The sequence below is a fragment of the Amblyomma maculatum genome, chromosome 1 (assembly GCF_055883805.1).
Source record: "Amblyomma maculatum isolate TAMU_Amacu chromosome 1, ASM5588380v1, whole genome shotgun sequence".
NCBI lineage: Eukaryota > Metazoa > Arthropoda > Arachnida > Ixodida > Ixodidae > Amblyomma > Amblyomma maculatum.
The window spans coordinates 281,346,331-281,359,125 of NC_139344.1; the positions used below are offsets into that span (position 1 = coordinate 281,346,331).

Genomic DNA, 12,795 nt, shown 5'->3' on the forward strand with positions numbered 1-12,795 from the left:
AGGGGCTTGCGAAACTCGAAGTCGTGAGCTCTGCTGTGTAGGGCCACCCAAGATAGACAGGTCACGGCAGAGAGTTCTGACAAAATGTGATTCACTGGAGAAGGTAATGGCAACCCACTCCAGTATTTCCTGCCAAGAAAACCCTATGGCCAGTCACAATACCATTATCGATATGGCGCCAGAGGATGAGCCCCCCAGGTTGGAAGGCATCCCACATGTTACTGGGGATGAACAAAGGGGCGATTTCTAGTAGCTCCAGGATGAATAAAGTGGCTGGGCTAAAACAAAAGGACGCTCAGTTGTGGATGTGTCGGGAAGTGACCAGAAAGTTCGATGTTGCGAGGAGATATATCACATAGCAACATGAATGTAAGATCTATGACGCAAGGTAAACTGGATGTCGTCAAGCGAGAAATGGACAGATTGAACATTGATATCTTGGGTATCAGCGAGCTCAAGTGGACCGGAATGGGAGAATTTAATTCCGGCGACCATTATGTCTTTTATTGTGGGCACGAATCCAGGAGAAGGAATGGGGTCGCTCTCATAGTAAACAGAAGAATGGGCAAAGCAGTGCTAGGGTACAACCCCAAAAACGACCGAATGATTTCACTTCGGATCAAAGGTCACCCTTTCAACATAACAGTTATCCAAGTCTATGCACCAACCACTACCTCTGAAGAAGCTGACGTTGAGAGATTTTATGCTGACCTGCAATGCCTTTTAGACCACACTACATCATCAGACGTCCTTTTTCTCATAGGAGACTGGAATGCTAAGGTCGGGAGTGAAGAAATATCCGGAATTACAGGCAAGTTCGGTCTTGGTGAGCCAAATGAAGCTGGGCAGAGGCTAGTAGAGTTCTGTCAAGAAAACAACCTGACCATAGCGAATACTCATTTTCAACAGCACAAGAGGCGCCTGTACACATGGATTTCACCGGACGGTCTGTACAGGAATCAGATTGATTATATTATTTGCCGGCAGAGATGGAGAAGCGCTATACAAGCAGTAAAAACAAGGCCTGGGGCCGATTGTGGCACCGATCATCAGCTTCTTGTTTCCAAAATTAAGCTTCGATTGAGGAAAACGCAGAAAACTAGAAGGCCTTTCAGGTATGATCTGGATCAGATTCCATTAGAATATGCTGTGGAAGTGAGCAATCGATTTCAAGAATTAGATCTAGAAGACAAAGAGCCCGAAGAGATGTGGACTGATGTTCGTGATATAATACAAGAAGTTGCTACTAAGGTAGTTCCAAAGCAAAAGAAATGCAAAAAAGCAAACTGGTTATCTGAAGAGGCTTTGCAAATAGCTGAGGAAAGGAGGATGGCAAAAGGCATGGGGGAAAGAGAAAGATACAAGGTTCTCAATGCGGATTTTCAGAAAATAGCAAGGAGAGATAAGAATGCCTTCTTGAACATACAGTGTCAAGCAGTTGAGGACAACAGCCAATTAAGGAACACAAGAGCTCTGTATAAGACAATCAAAGATATCAAAGGAAGCTTCTGTGCTAAGCTGGGCGTGATAAAGGACAAACAAGGCAGGGACCTCACTGAAGCCTCAGAGATAAAGAAGAGGTGGCAGAAATACACAGAAGAACTGTACAAGAAGGACCCGGATGTGCAAACCCAACATAAGACGGTTGTGATTACTGATCTCGAGCCGGGCATCCTGAAGAGTGAAGTTGAATGGGCCTTAGCCAGCCTTGCTAAGAACAAAGCTAGCGGAATTGATGGTATTCCAGCTGAGTTGCTTCAAAACCTCAACCACGACGCTGTTAACACACTGCATACATTATGTCAAAAGATTTGGACAACCCTGCAGTGGCCACAGGATTGGAGGAGGTCAGTTTACATCCCCATTCCAAAGAAAGGCAGTGCCAAAGATTGTTCCAACTACCGCATGATCGCGCTTATTTCGCATGCTAGCAAGGTGATGTTAAAAATCCTGCAAGGTAGGCTGCAGCAGTATGTGGATCTGGAGCTTCCGGACGTGCAAGCTGGGTTTCGCAAGGGCAGAGGAACTAGAGACCAAATTGCCAACCTTCGCTGGATCATGGAAAAAGCAAGAGAGTTCCAGAAACCCATTTACTTCTGCTTTATTGATTATGCGAAAGCGTTTGACTGCGTAGATCACAGCAGATTGTGGCAAGCTCTCCAAGAGATGGGAGTTCCAATTCACCTCATCTGTCTCCTCAGGAACCTTTATGAAGGGCAAGAGGCCACAGTCAGAACTGGGCATGGTCTTACTGATTGGTTTCCGATTGAGAAAGGGGTGAGGCAAGGCTGCATACTGTCGCCCTGCCTATTTAACCTATATGCAGAGTGCATCATGAGGAAGGCCGGTCTGGACGAGTCTTTAGCTGGAGTGAAGATCGCTGGAAAACGCATCAACAACCTTAGATATGCGGATGATACCACTTTAATGGCAGAAAGTGAATTGAATCTCAAGAGACTTCTGATGCGCGTACAAGAAGAGAGTGAGAAGTTTGGGCTTAAACTGAACATTAAAAAGACGAAGATCATGGCGTCTTGCCCTATCAAGTCCTGGAGCATCAATGGACAAGAAGTGGAAGCTGTGACAGATTTTCTGTTCTTGGGCGCCAAGATTACCTCGGAAGGAGACTGCAGCCATGAAATTAGGAGACGCCTGCTTCTGGGAAAGAGAGCAATGGTTAGCCTTGACCGCCTAGTAAAGAGCAGAGACATTAGTCTGCCAACCAAGATCCGTATAACCCGTGCTATGGTCTTTCCAGTTGTGATGTATGGATGCGAGAGTTGGACTGTGAAAAAGGCTGACCGCCGAAGAATTGACGCGTTTGAATTGTGGTGCTGGCGAAGACTCTTAAGAGTTCCTTGGACTGCCAGAAGATCAAATCAGTCGATATTGTCGACCATAAACCCTGACTGCACATTGGAGGGTCAAATTCTAAAGTTAAAGCTCAGCTACTTTGGTCATCTGATGAGAAGAGAGGAGTCGCAGGAGAAAGATTTGATGTTGGGAAAAGTTGAGGGTCGCCGGAGAAGGGGTAGGCAGCGAACGCGATGGTTAGATGGCATTCTCGAGGCATTGCAGATGAAGCTATGTGATGTTAAGAAGATAGTGAGAGACCGGAAAGCGTGGCGTGACATGGTCCATAGGGTCACGAAGAGTCGGACACGACTGAACACCTGAACTGAGGGTTATAGAGTGTTCATATTTATTTTTCAAGAGGCATATAGGTACGCAAAATCTCACAGGAACCGCGAAACAAACAAAAACACTCCTGTACACGCCGCATGCGCGCGCTTAAATCACTGCGGGCTGGCACGCGACGCGAAAACGCATCCACACTGACTAGGTTTCGCCGCTGAGCCGCAAGGTGGCGACTCTGCTCGATCTCGAGGCCAATAGGCCGATAATAGAAACAATGAGCAGCAATAGTGATGACAACTGGTCGTCGACAAAAGTGATGTATTGAACGTAAATATAAATCTCTCCAGCCAGACAGTAACAAGACATTTTCAGTAGAGTGTAGCGCCCATTTCAGTTTCCACATTCAAGGCTGTTACTGTACAGGAATGTATGGCTAGTCGATGAAAGTTTTAGTGAGCCATGGCCATTACTTCATTCAAGGAATTCAAAACACTGCGGCAAACTCTAAAAGCACATCACAGATGATGCAAAAGAAGGGGTGAATTTTACTGAAGCATATACTGGAAAGAGTGCAAAATATATTACTAAAACGTGACAGGCAATCTTTAAAGAAAAATGAATTGGGCACTTAAGAAAATCAGTGATATTTTACGAAGATGGGGTCACATGGTGTACTACAGTGATAATGACTGCTTTTCGCCGCAAGAAGTTCCTTCAGTTGGTTTTATGCGACTTTCAGTACCAAATTAACATTGTAAATCCTTTCTTGGATGCTATAGCGCTCGATCTGTACTACATGAGGCAAGATCCTTTCATTTCCGCAATGATCTCATGACCTATTCTGTCTGTCTCTTAAACTTGAAATTGTGAAAAAACAAAAACAAAAACAAAATGAAACAATAAACAACAACAAAAAAGCATAATCCCAAGAATGCAGGCAAGAGCATGTGGAAACTGCATTTTGAGAACATACCTTAATGCTTGAAATATGTCGTCTCTTCATCACCCTTTGTTCATTTTCAGCGTCTTCAACTTGGGTGGTCAATTTTTCAACTGTACCAGAACGGGAGAAGGAGAGAAACACAGTGACCAAAGCATGTGCTAATTTTTTTTTCTCTCAAACAAAAGACTTTTACTGATGACAGAGGTGTCACAGAATCAGCATGGATGATGATAAAAGATGGCTAGCAGCCTCACTTGTTTTGGTCTTTTCAGCCAGCTTGCGTGCTAGCAACTGCGTTTCCTGTTGCCGCTGCCTCTGCTCAGATTCGAGGCTAGATGCCTGTGTACAAGAGGATGTTACACATTTCAATATATGTGAATATGCTGTTGTATGAAAAGGCACTTATGACTTGAGAATTTTTTAAGCTTTGATACATGGTTTGGCACTGTAAGGATATCTGTTAAAAGCTCAAAAGGTCCACTGGTGATTCAAGTACGCTAATTTGGCCCTCAACCTACTGCATGGAAAGCCAAAACTTCATGCAATTAAGAACACACCCGATTTACACCTAAAGAAATCCCACTGTGCACAACATGTAGCACTCAGAATGTGAGGCTAATTATGACACCAGCATGCAACTGTTTCAAATTACCATGCATGACAATTAAAAAAATAAGAAAAAAAGACTTAAGGTTTATGAATATGTAAATGATCCCTTAGCTGAATATATAGGGCACAAAAGTTACAAGAGTGTAAAACTAGGTACAAGCCAGCTCCTCACCAGATCTTGATTTTGTTTCTTAAGCTGGGAAACTTCCTGCATCAGCTTGCTATTCTGCTCTTCTAGGTTCTGGGCCTGCAAGAATATCATTCTTATTTAAGAGTGTGTTATACTAGCACTTTACAGTACAGCCAAATTGTAAATCCTTCATGGTGCTGGAGAGAAAAAATGTCAAGATCCTCATCCTCTGCCAGAGACTTCTTCACCAATCATGCAAGTGTACAGGCTACAATAATGTGCTCCAGCAGTGGAAACAGACATGCCACCTGCATCACCTTTGCACTTATGTTATGGAAAAACATGGCAAGTAAGGAGACACCCAAAGTCCCAGGGCACAGCAAGCTAAAAGCCATAAAATCCCACACATGCAACCACAAGGTTCGATGCATCATGGCAAGTCTGTACATTTTCCATCACATTTGGACTATACTAGCTACCATTGCCAAGATGCGCCTTTTTGATTACCCAAACTGCGGCACCAACACAAATCTATCAGAAGCGATGGCAGCTGGCATCTTTTAAGAGGTACGCAGAGTAGAAGTGGTATCTAAGGGTGAACAAATATAAAATATTTAGCTGTGAATCAAATTGAATACTTTCAATTATTGAGTATGAATACGATGTTTAATTTGAAAACAAACACATTTTACAAAACACAGCTAAGAAAAACAAATGTACTACTGCACACCCCTTTACTTATCATACACATAATTTATTTCAGCTATAGAACTTTGCATCGAGCAAGGAGGATGCCGAAAAACCTCCTCTCTAGGCTGTTGGAAACCGGTTCTGCTACCGCTTCCACTCTGCTGACGTCACGAGCACGCAACAGCCCAACGAGCAATATGGTGACGCCTAGGGTTGCAAAGGTCTATAAGGCCTATCAGGCATTAAATATAAGGTAGGGGAATCATGTACGGTATTCCAGATACTATACTGAACTCTAAGACGATTGCGAAAAAGTTCTATATATTGATAATCTGATATATAGGACACAGAAGTGGAGAATTTCGTGTGCAACCTGAAAACATGAATACAGTACATCCATGCTCAAATCTCATGGAGTGATGAAAAATTTGTATCCAAAAATTTGTATCCAAAAATTTGTATCATCAAAAGAAACAAAAATCAGTATGCAGAAGCACAAAAAAGGCATTCACACAGATCTGTTTACAGCCAAGGAGATTTATTTAAAGCCGCATAGTCACATCTCGCCACTCACGGTGCATACAGCACATAAGACGACGGTGACATCAGCGATGTGTGAGCCGCGTGCCTCCACAAACTTCTCACATGACAGGAGATTGCAATGTCCGTGATCTCCATGCACCAGTGCAAATTGCGCCCTCAGTGTACAGTACTGATAGTGATCACAGAATTAACGATGTGCATGCGCTGGCGCCAACTATTTGTGGTGCATATAGCGTGACTGGCGATCGCGGCGCTGACGATTTGCGGGCCATGCTTTACTGCAAACTTCAAGCAGCATGTAAAACACGACCGGTGACTGCGATGGTAGTAACTTGCGGCCCATGCGTCGTCGCAAACTGCTCGCAGTGCTTACAGCGCAGCTGGCAATCGCGGAGCAAACGCTGTGCAGACAGTGTGTAGTGCTCAAGGCTGCGGCTGAGGTTTGCATGTCTGTACAATCTGTAGTGACATGGAAAAATGTTTGCTCACACTGTGTAGACTGCACTCCAGCTGGGGAGTTATACAAATTCGTATCATCTGGAAATTTGTATGAACTGGATTCGTATCACCAAGATTCTACTGTAGCTATTGCCCATCATGACAGATCTAATCCACTTGCCGGTACAGTATAAATGCAATATCTTATTAAAATTAAGGTACAGTTGATTTCCACAATGCCTTGAGCAACTAAACAGGCCATGCGAGAGTTGCCACAAGCCTTTGTTTCAGTCAACTAGGTTGACTTCCTTGTGCAACAGCATTGTCGCATTGAAACCAAGAATACAGGACTGAAAGCTATCCACCAACCACTGGTCACGTGGTTTCCTATCCACAACCACTGGCCACATGGTTTCCCAACATATTCACCATATTACAGCAGGTGCCCAAGGCTGCACTGCCAGCACAGGTCAGTGTATGAAAAGTAAGGAGGGCTATTAGGACAAGCGCTACTTGCAAGGATACGGCAGACAGTTTGATATATCCAATGTAGCACTGAATGCGAGTCCGATAAATGGAACAGTAGTGTTGTACTTTTATACTTCTTCAACAATATGTTTTGACAGCTCAATATAAACGATAATTCGACATGACCAGGGTTGACTGTAGTAGCAACAGTTTCATAACATGGGAGAATGAATTAAATAATTGCATCCAATGACAACTCTGTTTAATTCTCACAGGATAAAGGACCCACTGAAGGCTACCATGAAGTACTGTAAGGTGGCTAGACGACATATTACTGGCACAGTGATGTCAAAGGTTGTTAATGGAAAGGCATGGCACAGTGCAGAGCTAGCAAAATGCAACCCAGTGCATAATGTTTGCATAATGTGCTCCAATCCTGCGGAAAACCTGTTTCCTTCTCTGTCTCACAGTTCGCAGTCAGATGTTGGGACAGTACCAATCGGGCATGGAAGCATTTACGCCCTTTACAAAAAACGGGAAGTAGTGATGAGAGTAACACCCAGACATTGCTGTGAAATCCCTCGGAGGCACGAGATTTTCTGTACCCAACTGGAGATGTGAGCGGCAGTAGCTGCACACTCTATTGGCACACAGGGATACTTATTTTGCATCGGTTTTCTGGGGCAGTGAAGTGAAAGGCAAAGCTCCCATGCTCTCGCAGTCTTCCGTGGCAAGTTTCGAGGATAGTTTTGCCCAAAGAATGCGGTGCATATGGGAAGACTCACTGTGATGGCTGCCATTCTTGACACGGGAAAAAACTTGCTGTCGAAGTACCCCTGCTCTAGCCAGTAAGTTGGAAGTCCTGCTTGCATAGCCGTTTCCTTCTGAGGATTACATTGTCGATGCTTTGGTAGCTAGCTAGCCAATTTTGTGTATTATTTGCATGTGCAATAAATAACACTTGAGTACATGTGCCTTTCCGCCCAACCTTCCCTTGTTCCCTCAAGTACAGACCCCTCTGCAGTTAGCGAACAAATACAGCACATCTGAGGAGTGGGAGCAGGATGAAAAACCACTCCTATATCATCGCAATTTACAACACCATATAAGAAATATGGCTACAGAATGCATTGTGGTAGTGTTGCGTGCAATCATACACTGCATGCAGAGGTGTTGCTATCACATGTAAGACCTTTCTGATCCAAAGGTAAGAAACATTTAGTCTCACGTTGGTACTAAAGACTGACACCTCTACAACCAATCATAAGCTGATTTGGTCACATTTATGAGCTAGAAGACTACCACAGGCCGACACCTCAAGAGTGCAAAACACAATGCGTGGCAGAGACATAAGATGTGAGGTCACCTTGAGCTCCAACAGGCTATGCTCAGACTGTAGCTGGACACTCTTAGTGGTGAGGCGCTCAGTGAACTCAAGCAGTTCTCCCTCCTTGAGGTGGCAAGCCTCCATGTCTGCCTGCATTTCAGCAGCTGACTGTCGCAGGCGCTCCACTTCCTGCTGTGAAGTGGTCACCTTCTCTCGCTCCCTGAAAAGGTCGCAATGCATATCACCAGGTGGTAAGTGGATGCTCAAATTGACACTCAACCAAACACACTATACACTTGAAGTTCCAGTAAAATAACCTGCCAAGTAATTGCGCAGCCTAGATTATAAAATAGTCCACAGCAGTAATATGCTGGAGCAATACTTTGTTTTGGCTAGTTGGTTTAAACCAAAAACTACAAAAACGTGAACACCAGCAAGTTGGTTGGTTTATGGGGTTTACCATCCTAAAGTGACTACTCTCGCTATGAGAGATGCCGTAGTGGAGATGTCTGAAAATTTCGACCACCTGGGGTTCTTTAACGTGCACTGACATTGCACAGCGCACAGGCGCCTTGCTTTTCACCTCCATCGAAAAGTGGCCATCACAACCAGGATTCGGTCCCGCATCCTTGAGAACAGCAGTCGAGCGCCCTAATCACTGCACTACTATAGCGGGTTACACACCAGCAAGCACTGACTAAATCTTTTTTATCTTTAAAGAATGGTAAACAAACAAATGACTGTAAAATAACAGAAGCCCATCTGATCAACAAAGCCAGCGATGTCTGCATCAGTACGCCACCTCTAGAGCTCAGCAAGACAAAGACTGTTTCGCTTAAAGAATTTCCCTACATTTCATTTCTGCTTTCTTCCTATTACCCCTTCACAAAAAGCTTACTTTTAGGATTGATTCCTTTTATATTATTTACAGCTTGCCCTGCAACTTTCCTGTTCGTAGTGTTTTGCAGTTTTGCTTTGCCCATTTTGTGAAACCTGACAACTTAACATATGCTTGATTACTTATCTTAAGTACCTTAAGCCTTTTATCTTTTCAAAAAAAAAAAAAAAAATTCAGTGACAGCTTGGCTATTATTTTTAGACAAGAGCCTCGGTATGTTCTGCTCTCACTATTACTGCCCTGGCACAGTGTATATGGTGGCTTAAAGATGGCTACCATCATTACATGCCCACAAGGTATAGTATGACTACAGGTAACCACACAAGTATCCAATAGAAAAGTACACGTCGACCTAAGGTGACTAGTGCATTAAGGTCTGCATTAAATAAGCATTATATGACATTAAATTTATATTTGAAAGAATTAGGAATTTCATAACTGCTACTTATCTGACCCATCTCTGAAGCCATTTCCAAGGCTAGCTCAGCCAAAGGCTGCCGTGAACTCAGATCTAAAGCATCCTGTATGGTTGCAATCTGTACAAGAACAAGGAGGCTTACCTCTCCAATTGTAGTTCAACATTCCTCTTCTCGTCAAGCTTCCCATTCAGGTCCACTATTTCCTGTTTGAGTGAGTTGAGCTTTTCTTTGAGCTTACTCAATGTCTGCTCGTAATCAAGGCGCTCTTTCTCCAGGTTGTGTATCTATATGCCAAACATGCAAAAACCTGATTTGCTCATCTGCATACTAGGTTTATTTTTATCAACACCAACCCCACTAAAACCTTGCTTTGAGATAATCTCATCTTGTTAACAATGCTGAAACAGTATGTGGAGATGCACAATAAAAGCTGTCCAAAAGCAGTTTTGAGAGCTTCAAACTTGAGCAAATTATACTTTGAAAGGAAGTCCTGCATTTGTATTATTCAGCACAAGTTAACAATGTCACAAGTGAATAACAATACTTTCCAGCTACTCTAATCAGCCCGTCAGCATGTGGCACCATCCATGGGCAGCTTTTCTATCTTAAGCATACAAAAACAAGCGGTCAATGTTCCAACAATGTTATCATGCAATCTCTGCCTTCAGCAGAACAAAAAATGATATGCTACATCTTGCAACGCACTGACAGCTGACACTGAGAACAACTCCGTCGAACTGAGAACAAGGCTAGTAGTAATGAGACATAACACCTAACATCTGTGCTGTCAATGAAGCTTCACATAAGCTACCACAGTATCATGATGATAATGTGGAGCAAGGTTTTCAAAAGAAGCAATCTCGTTGCGACCAAACTTGGCGTGAAGTACAGAAAAGCAAAGCACCATATTCTGCATACATGCCTTACAAGAAACAATGCACCAAGCCACCAGGCTTATTTCGATTGGCAGTGCACCTGCTATGTGAAAACACCCAAAGAAGTTGCAAGGGCAACAAGCTATGCTCCACTTTTGCTCCAGACAGTACAGACACAGGTGTGCACTAACTTCCACACTGGAAGTACGATCTCGGTAGACTACTGTTAATCTGTCCTTTTGCTCAATTTGAACCTGTTCAAATGTCTTGACATGTGCCGATGAAAAAAGCTTTTTCTTCTGAACTTGCCATACAAGGAACTGAAAACATTTACATCTAAAAAAAAATCAGTCATGGGTAGATCACAGGTATCATCAGTTGAGCTAAGGCACTGATAAATTTACACTGAGTTGTGGAGTATGTACTGACAGACTCGTTATGTGTCCCAAGTGTTCCAAGCAAGAAAATGACATGTAGTAATTAGCCAAAAGTACCAGCAGCGGAAAGGCATAGAGTTGCAGGAAAGCTCCAGAAGGCCAAAAGAGGTGCCTAGCTGCCTATCACCTGCTAACCAAGGGCTGAAATCTCGAAGATAATTGCATGCCAGAGTGGCTCTGAGACTGCCTGGCGAATTTCCTGTTGTATAATTCAGTGCTGTACTAGGCCAGGACACAGGTCCTAACCAGCTATGCATAACTTTTATGTGAAGATATGCCTTGCGAAGTAGGCTACTGATCAGCCAACACGAACTTATAACTTCCACACCACTCTGGCCATGACTATGACAATGCTATTCAGGAACCACGACTGATAACTGCTGAAATGGAAGCTGCCTCAGAAGCACAGAATGGGTTTTAAGGCAATAGTTTAAGAGCACACATTAACTGAAAGCACCTGCATTGTGACAATAAAATTCCTTGACTTGACAACACAGCGATAACATCACCAGGTGGTGACATCATTTAACTGCCTAAGACAGAATGCTATCTTGCAGAAAAAAAAAGAAAGTGGTCAAGCAGGAATTGCACCGATGTCCTTTTGGTTGTAAACTGGGCCTCTACACCATTGATGAGCGTTCATTCAGTGTGGAACTTTAGTGGCCTTATGTTACTGCCTCATACAGCAACCTTAGATTACATTATAGCAATGTTTAGTTGAAATTAGGACTACTAGTCAGCATTACTGAGTCGCACTACTAGTTAATGCCAGCAATTAGTGCTACTAATCAAGACCATTACTCAGCAACAACGCATAATGTCCGCAGAGCAATGCTATCGCATCAACTCATAAGAAAATTTAAGTGTCCCTCACTTTTTTTCTTTTCTGTACCCAAAGACAACTCTGACCGGGCTTTAGAGTGCACTGCAATTCATATTTTAGTTGAACGGATAAACGTGAATGCAGACTGTCATCAAAATGATATGCAACGCAAACAAAGGTTGAATCTGCAAGAAATTTTGAATGCATCTTCTGTTTGAAGTTTGGATCATTTGAACCGATTTTAGATGCCCTGATCGTGTAAAAAGAGAAAAAAAGATGACTGCCCATTTTTATGAGCAAAGTCTCTTACTTTAATAGTGAGGCCATTGTTTTCATCAATGCTCATCTTGTGCTTCTTCTTAAGTGACTCCAATTCTTGCTTCATCACGTGGTACACCTGTGAAGATGTGGTACACATCATCAAGGTATGCTGTCGGGTGGGCAGGTGATTAAACATTCTAAACATTGAGCATTTTGTGTGTGCCTTTTCTTTGCCACTTGTTTCATCGGTTGGGCCATTTTTTTTTTTCTAAGAATGGCACAGTTTGCTGGCAGCCAGACCACTGGAGAATGAAATCAAAGCCTACTTAGTTGGGCAAAACGGTCGTTTTTTGTGTACACAGGCGTCCACTTCCAGCTAGAACACATCTCCATGTGGCCGCCACTCTGTGGAGCCCCTCTAGCTGGAGCTGAGGAAACCACGGAGCAGGCGCAGTGAGATGAGTAGTAGAGGCTTCACTCATCGTCTGTAAGTCTGCAATGTGTGTTGCAGTGAAGTGTTTTCCATTCTGCGAGCGAAACAGCGGTGCCCCACAGGTGCTGAGAAATATAGTGGCTCCGTCTTTAAAGCTGCGGTCCCAGTGGCGAAGCCTTCTTCTAGTTGTAATCGACAACTGAAGCACTGAGAAAAAATTCCCCTCTCCCATGAACCAAAACTGTGTACTACTACAGCACTACTTTTATGCCATAATTTAACTATGTTTCTAAAGCAGCTAATAATGACTGTCGGCAAGCTAATGCTGTCATCTGCTTGAACTGCTGCGCCGCAATGTCAGCA

General features: G+C 43.4%; 1 protein-coding gene across 2 annotated transcripts in view; it reads right to left on the minus strand.

Moving 5' to 3' along the window:
- LOC146206688 (coiled-coil domain-containing protein 186-like) overlaps window positions 1–12,795 on the minus strand; it is a 101,110-nt gene that overhangs the window by 38,256 nt on the left and 50,059 nt on the right. For both annotated transcript variants that reach the window (XM_084591482.1, XM_084591481.1), the window contains exons 7-12: window positions 12,049–12,135; window positions 9,745–9,887; window positions 8,326–8,506; window positions 4,863–4,937; window positions 4,336–4,420; window positions 4,112–4,191 (exon numbers count right to left, since the gene is read on the minus strand). In XM_084591482.1, coding sequence (XP_084447608.1) covers window positions 4,112–4,191; window positions 4,336–4,420; window positions 4,863–4,937; window positions 8,326–8,506; window positions 9,745–9,887; window positions 12,049–12,135 — 651 coding nt within the window. The remainder of the gene's footprint in view (window positions 1–4,111; window positions 4,192–4,335; window positions 4,421–4,862; window positions 4,938–8,325; window positions 8,507–9,744; window positions 9,888–12,048; window positions 12,136–12,795) is intronic.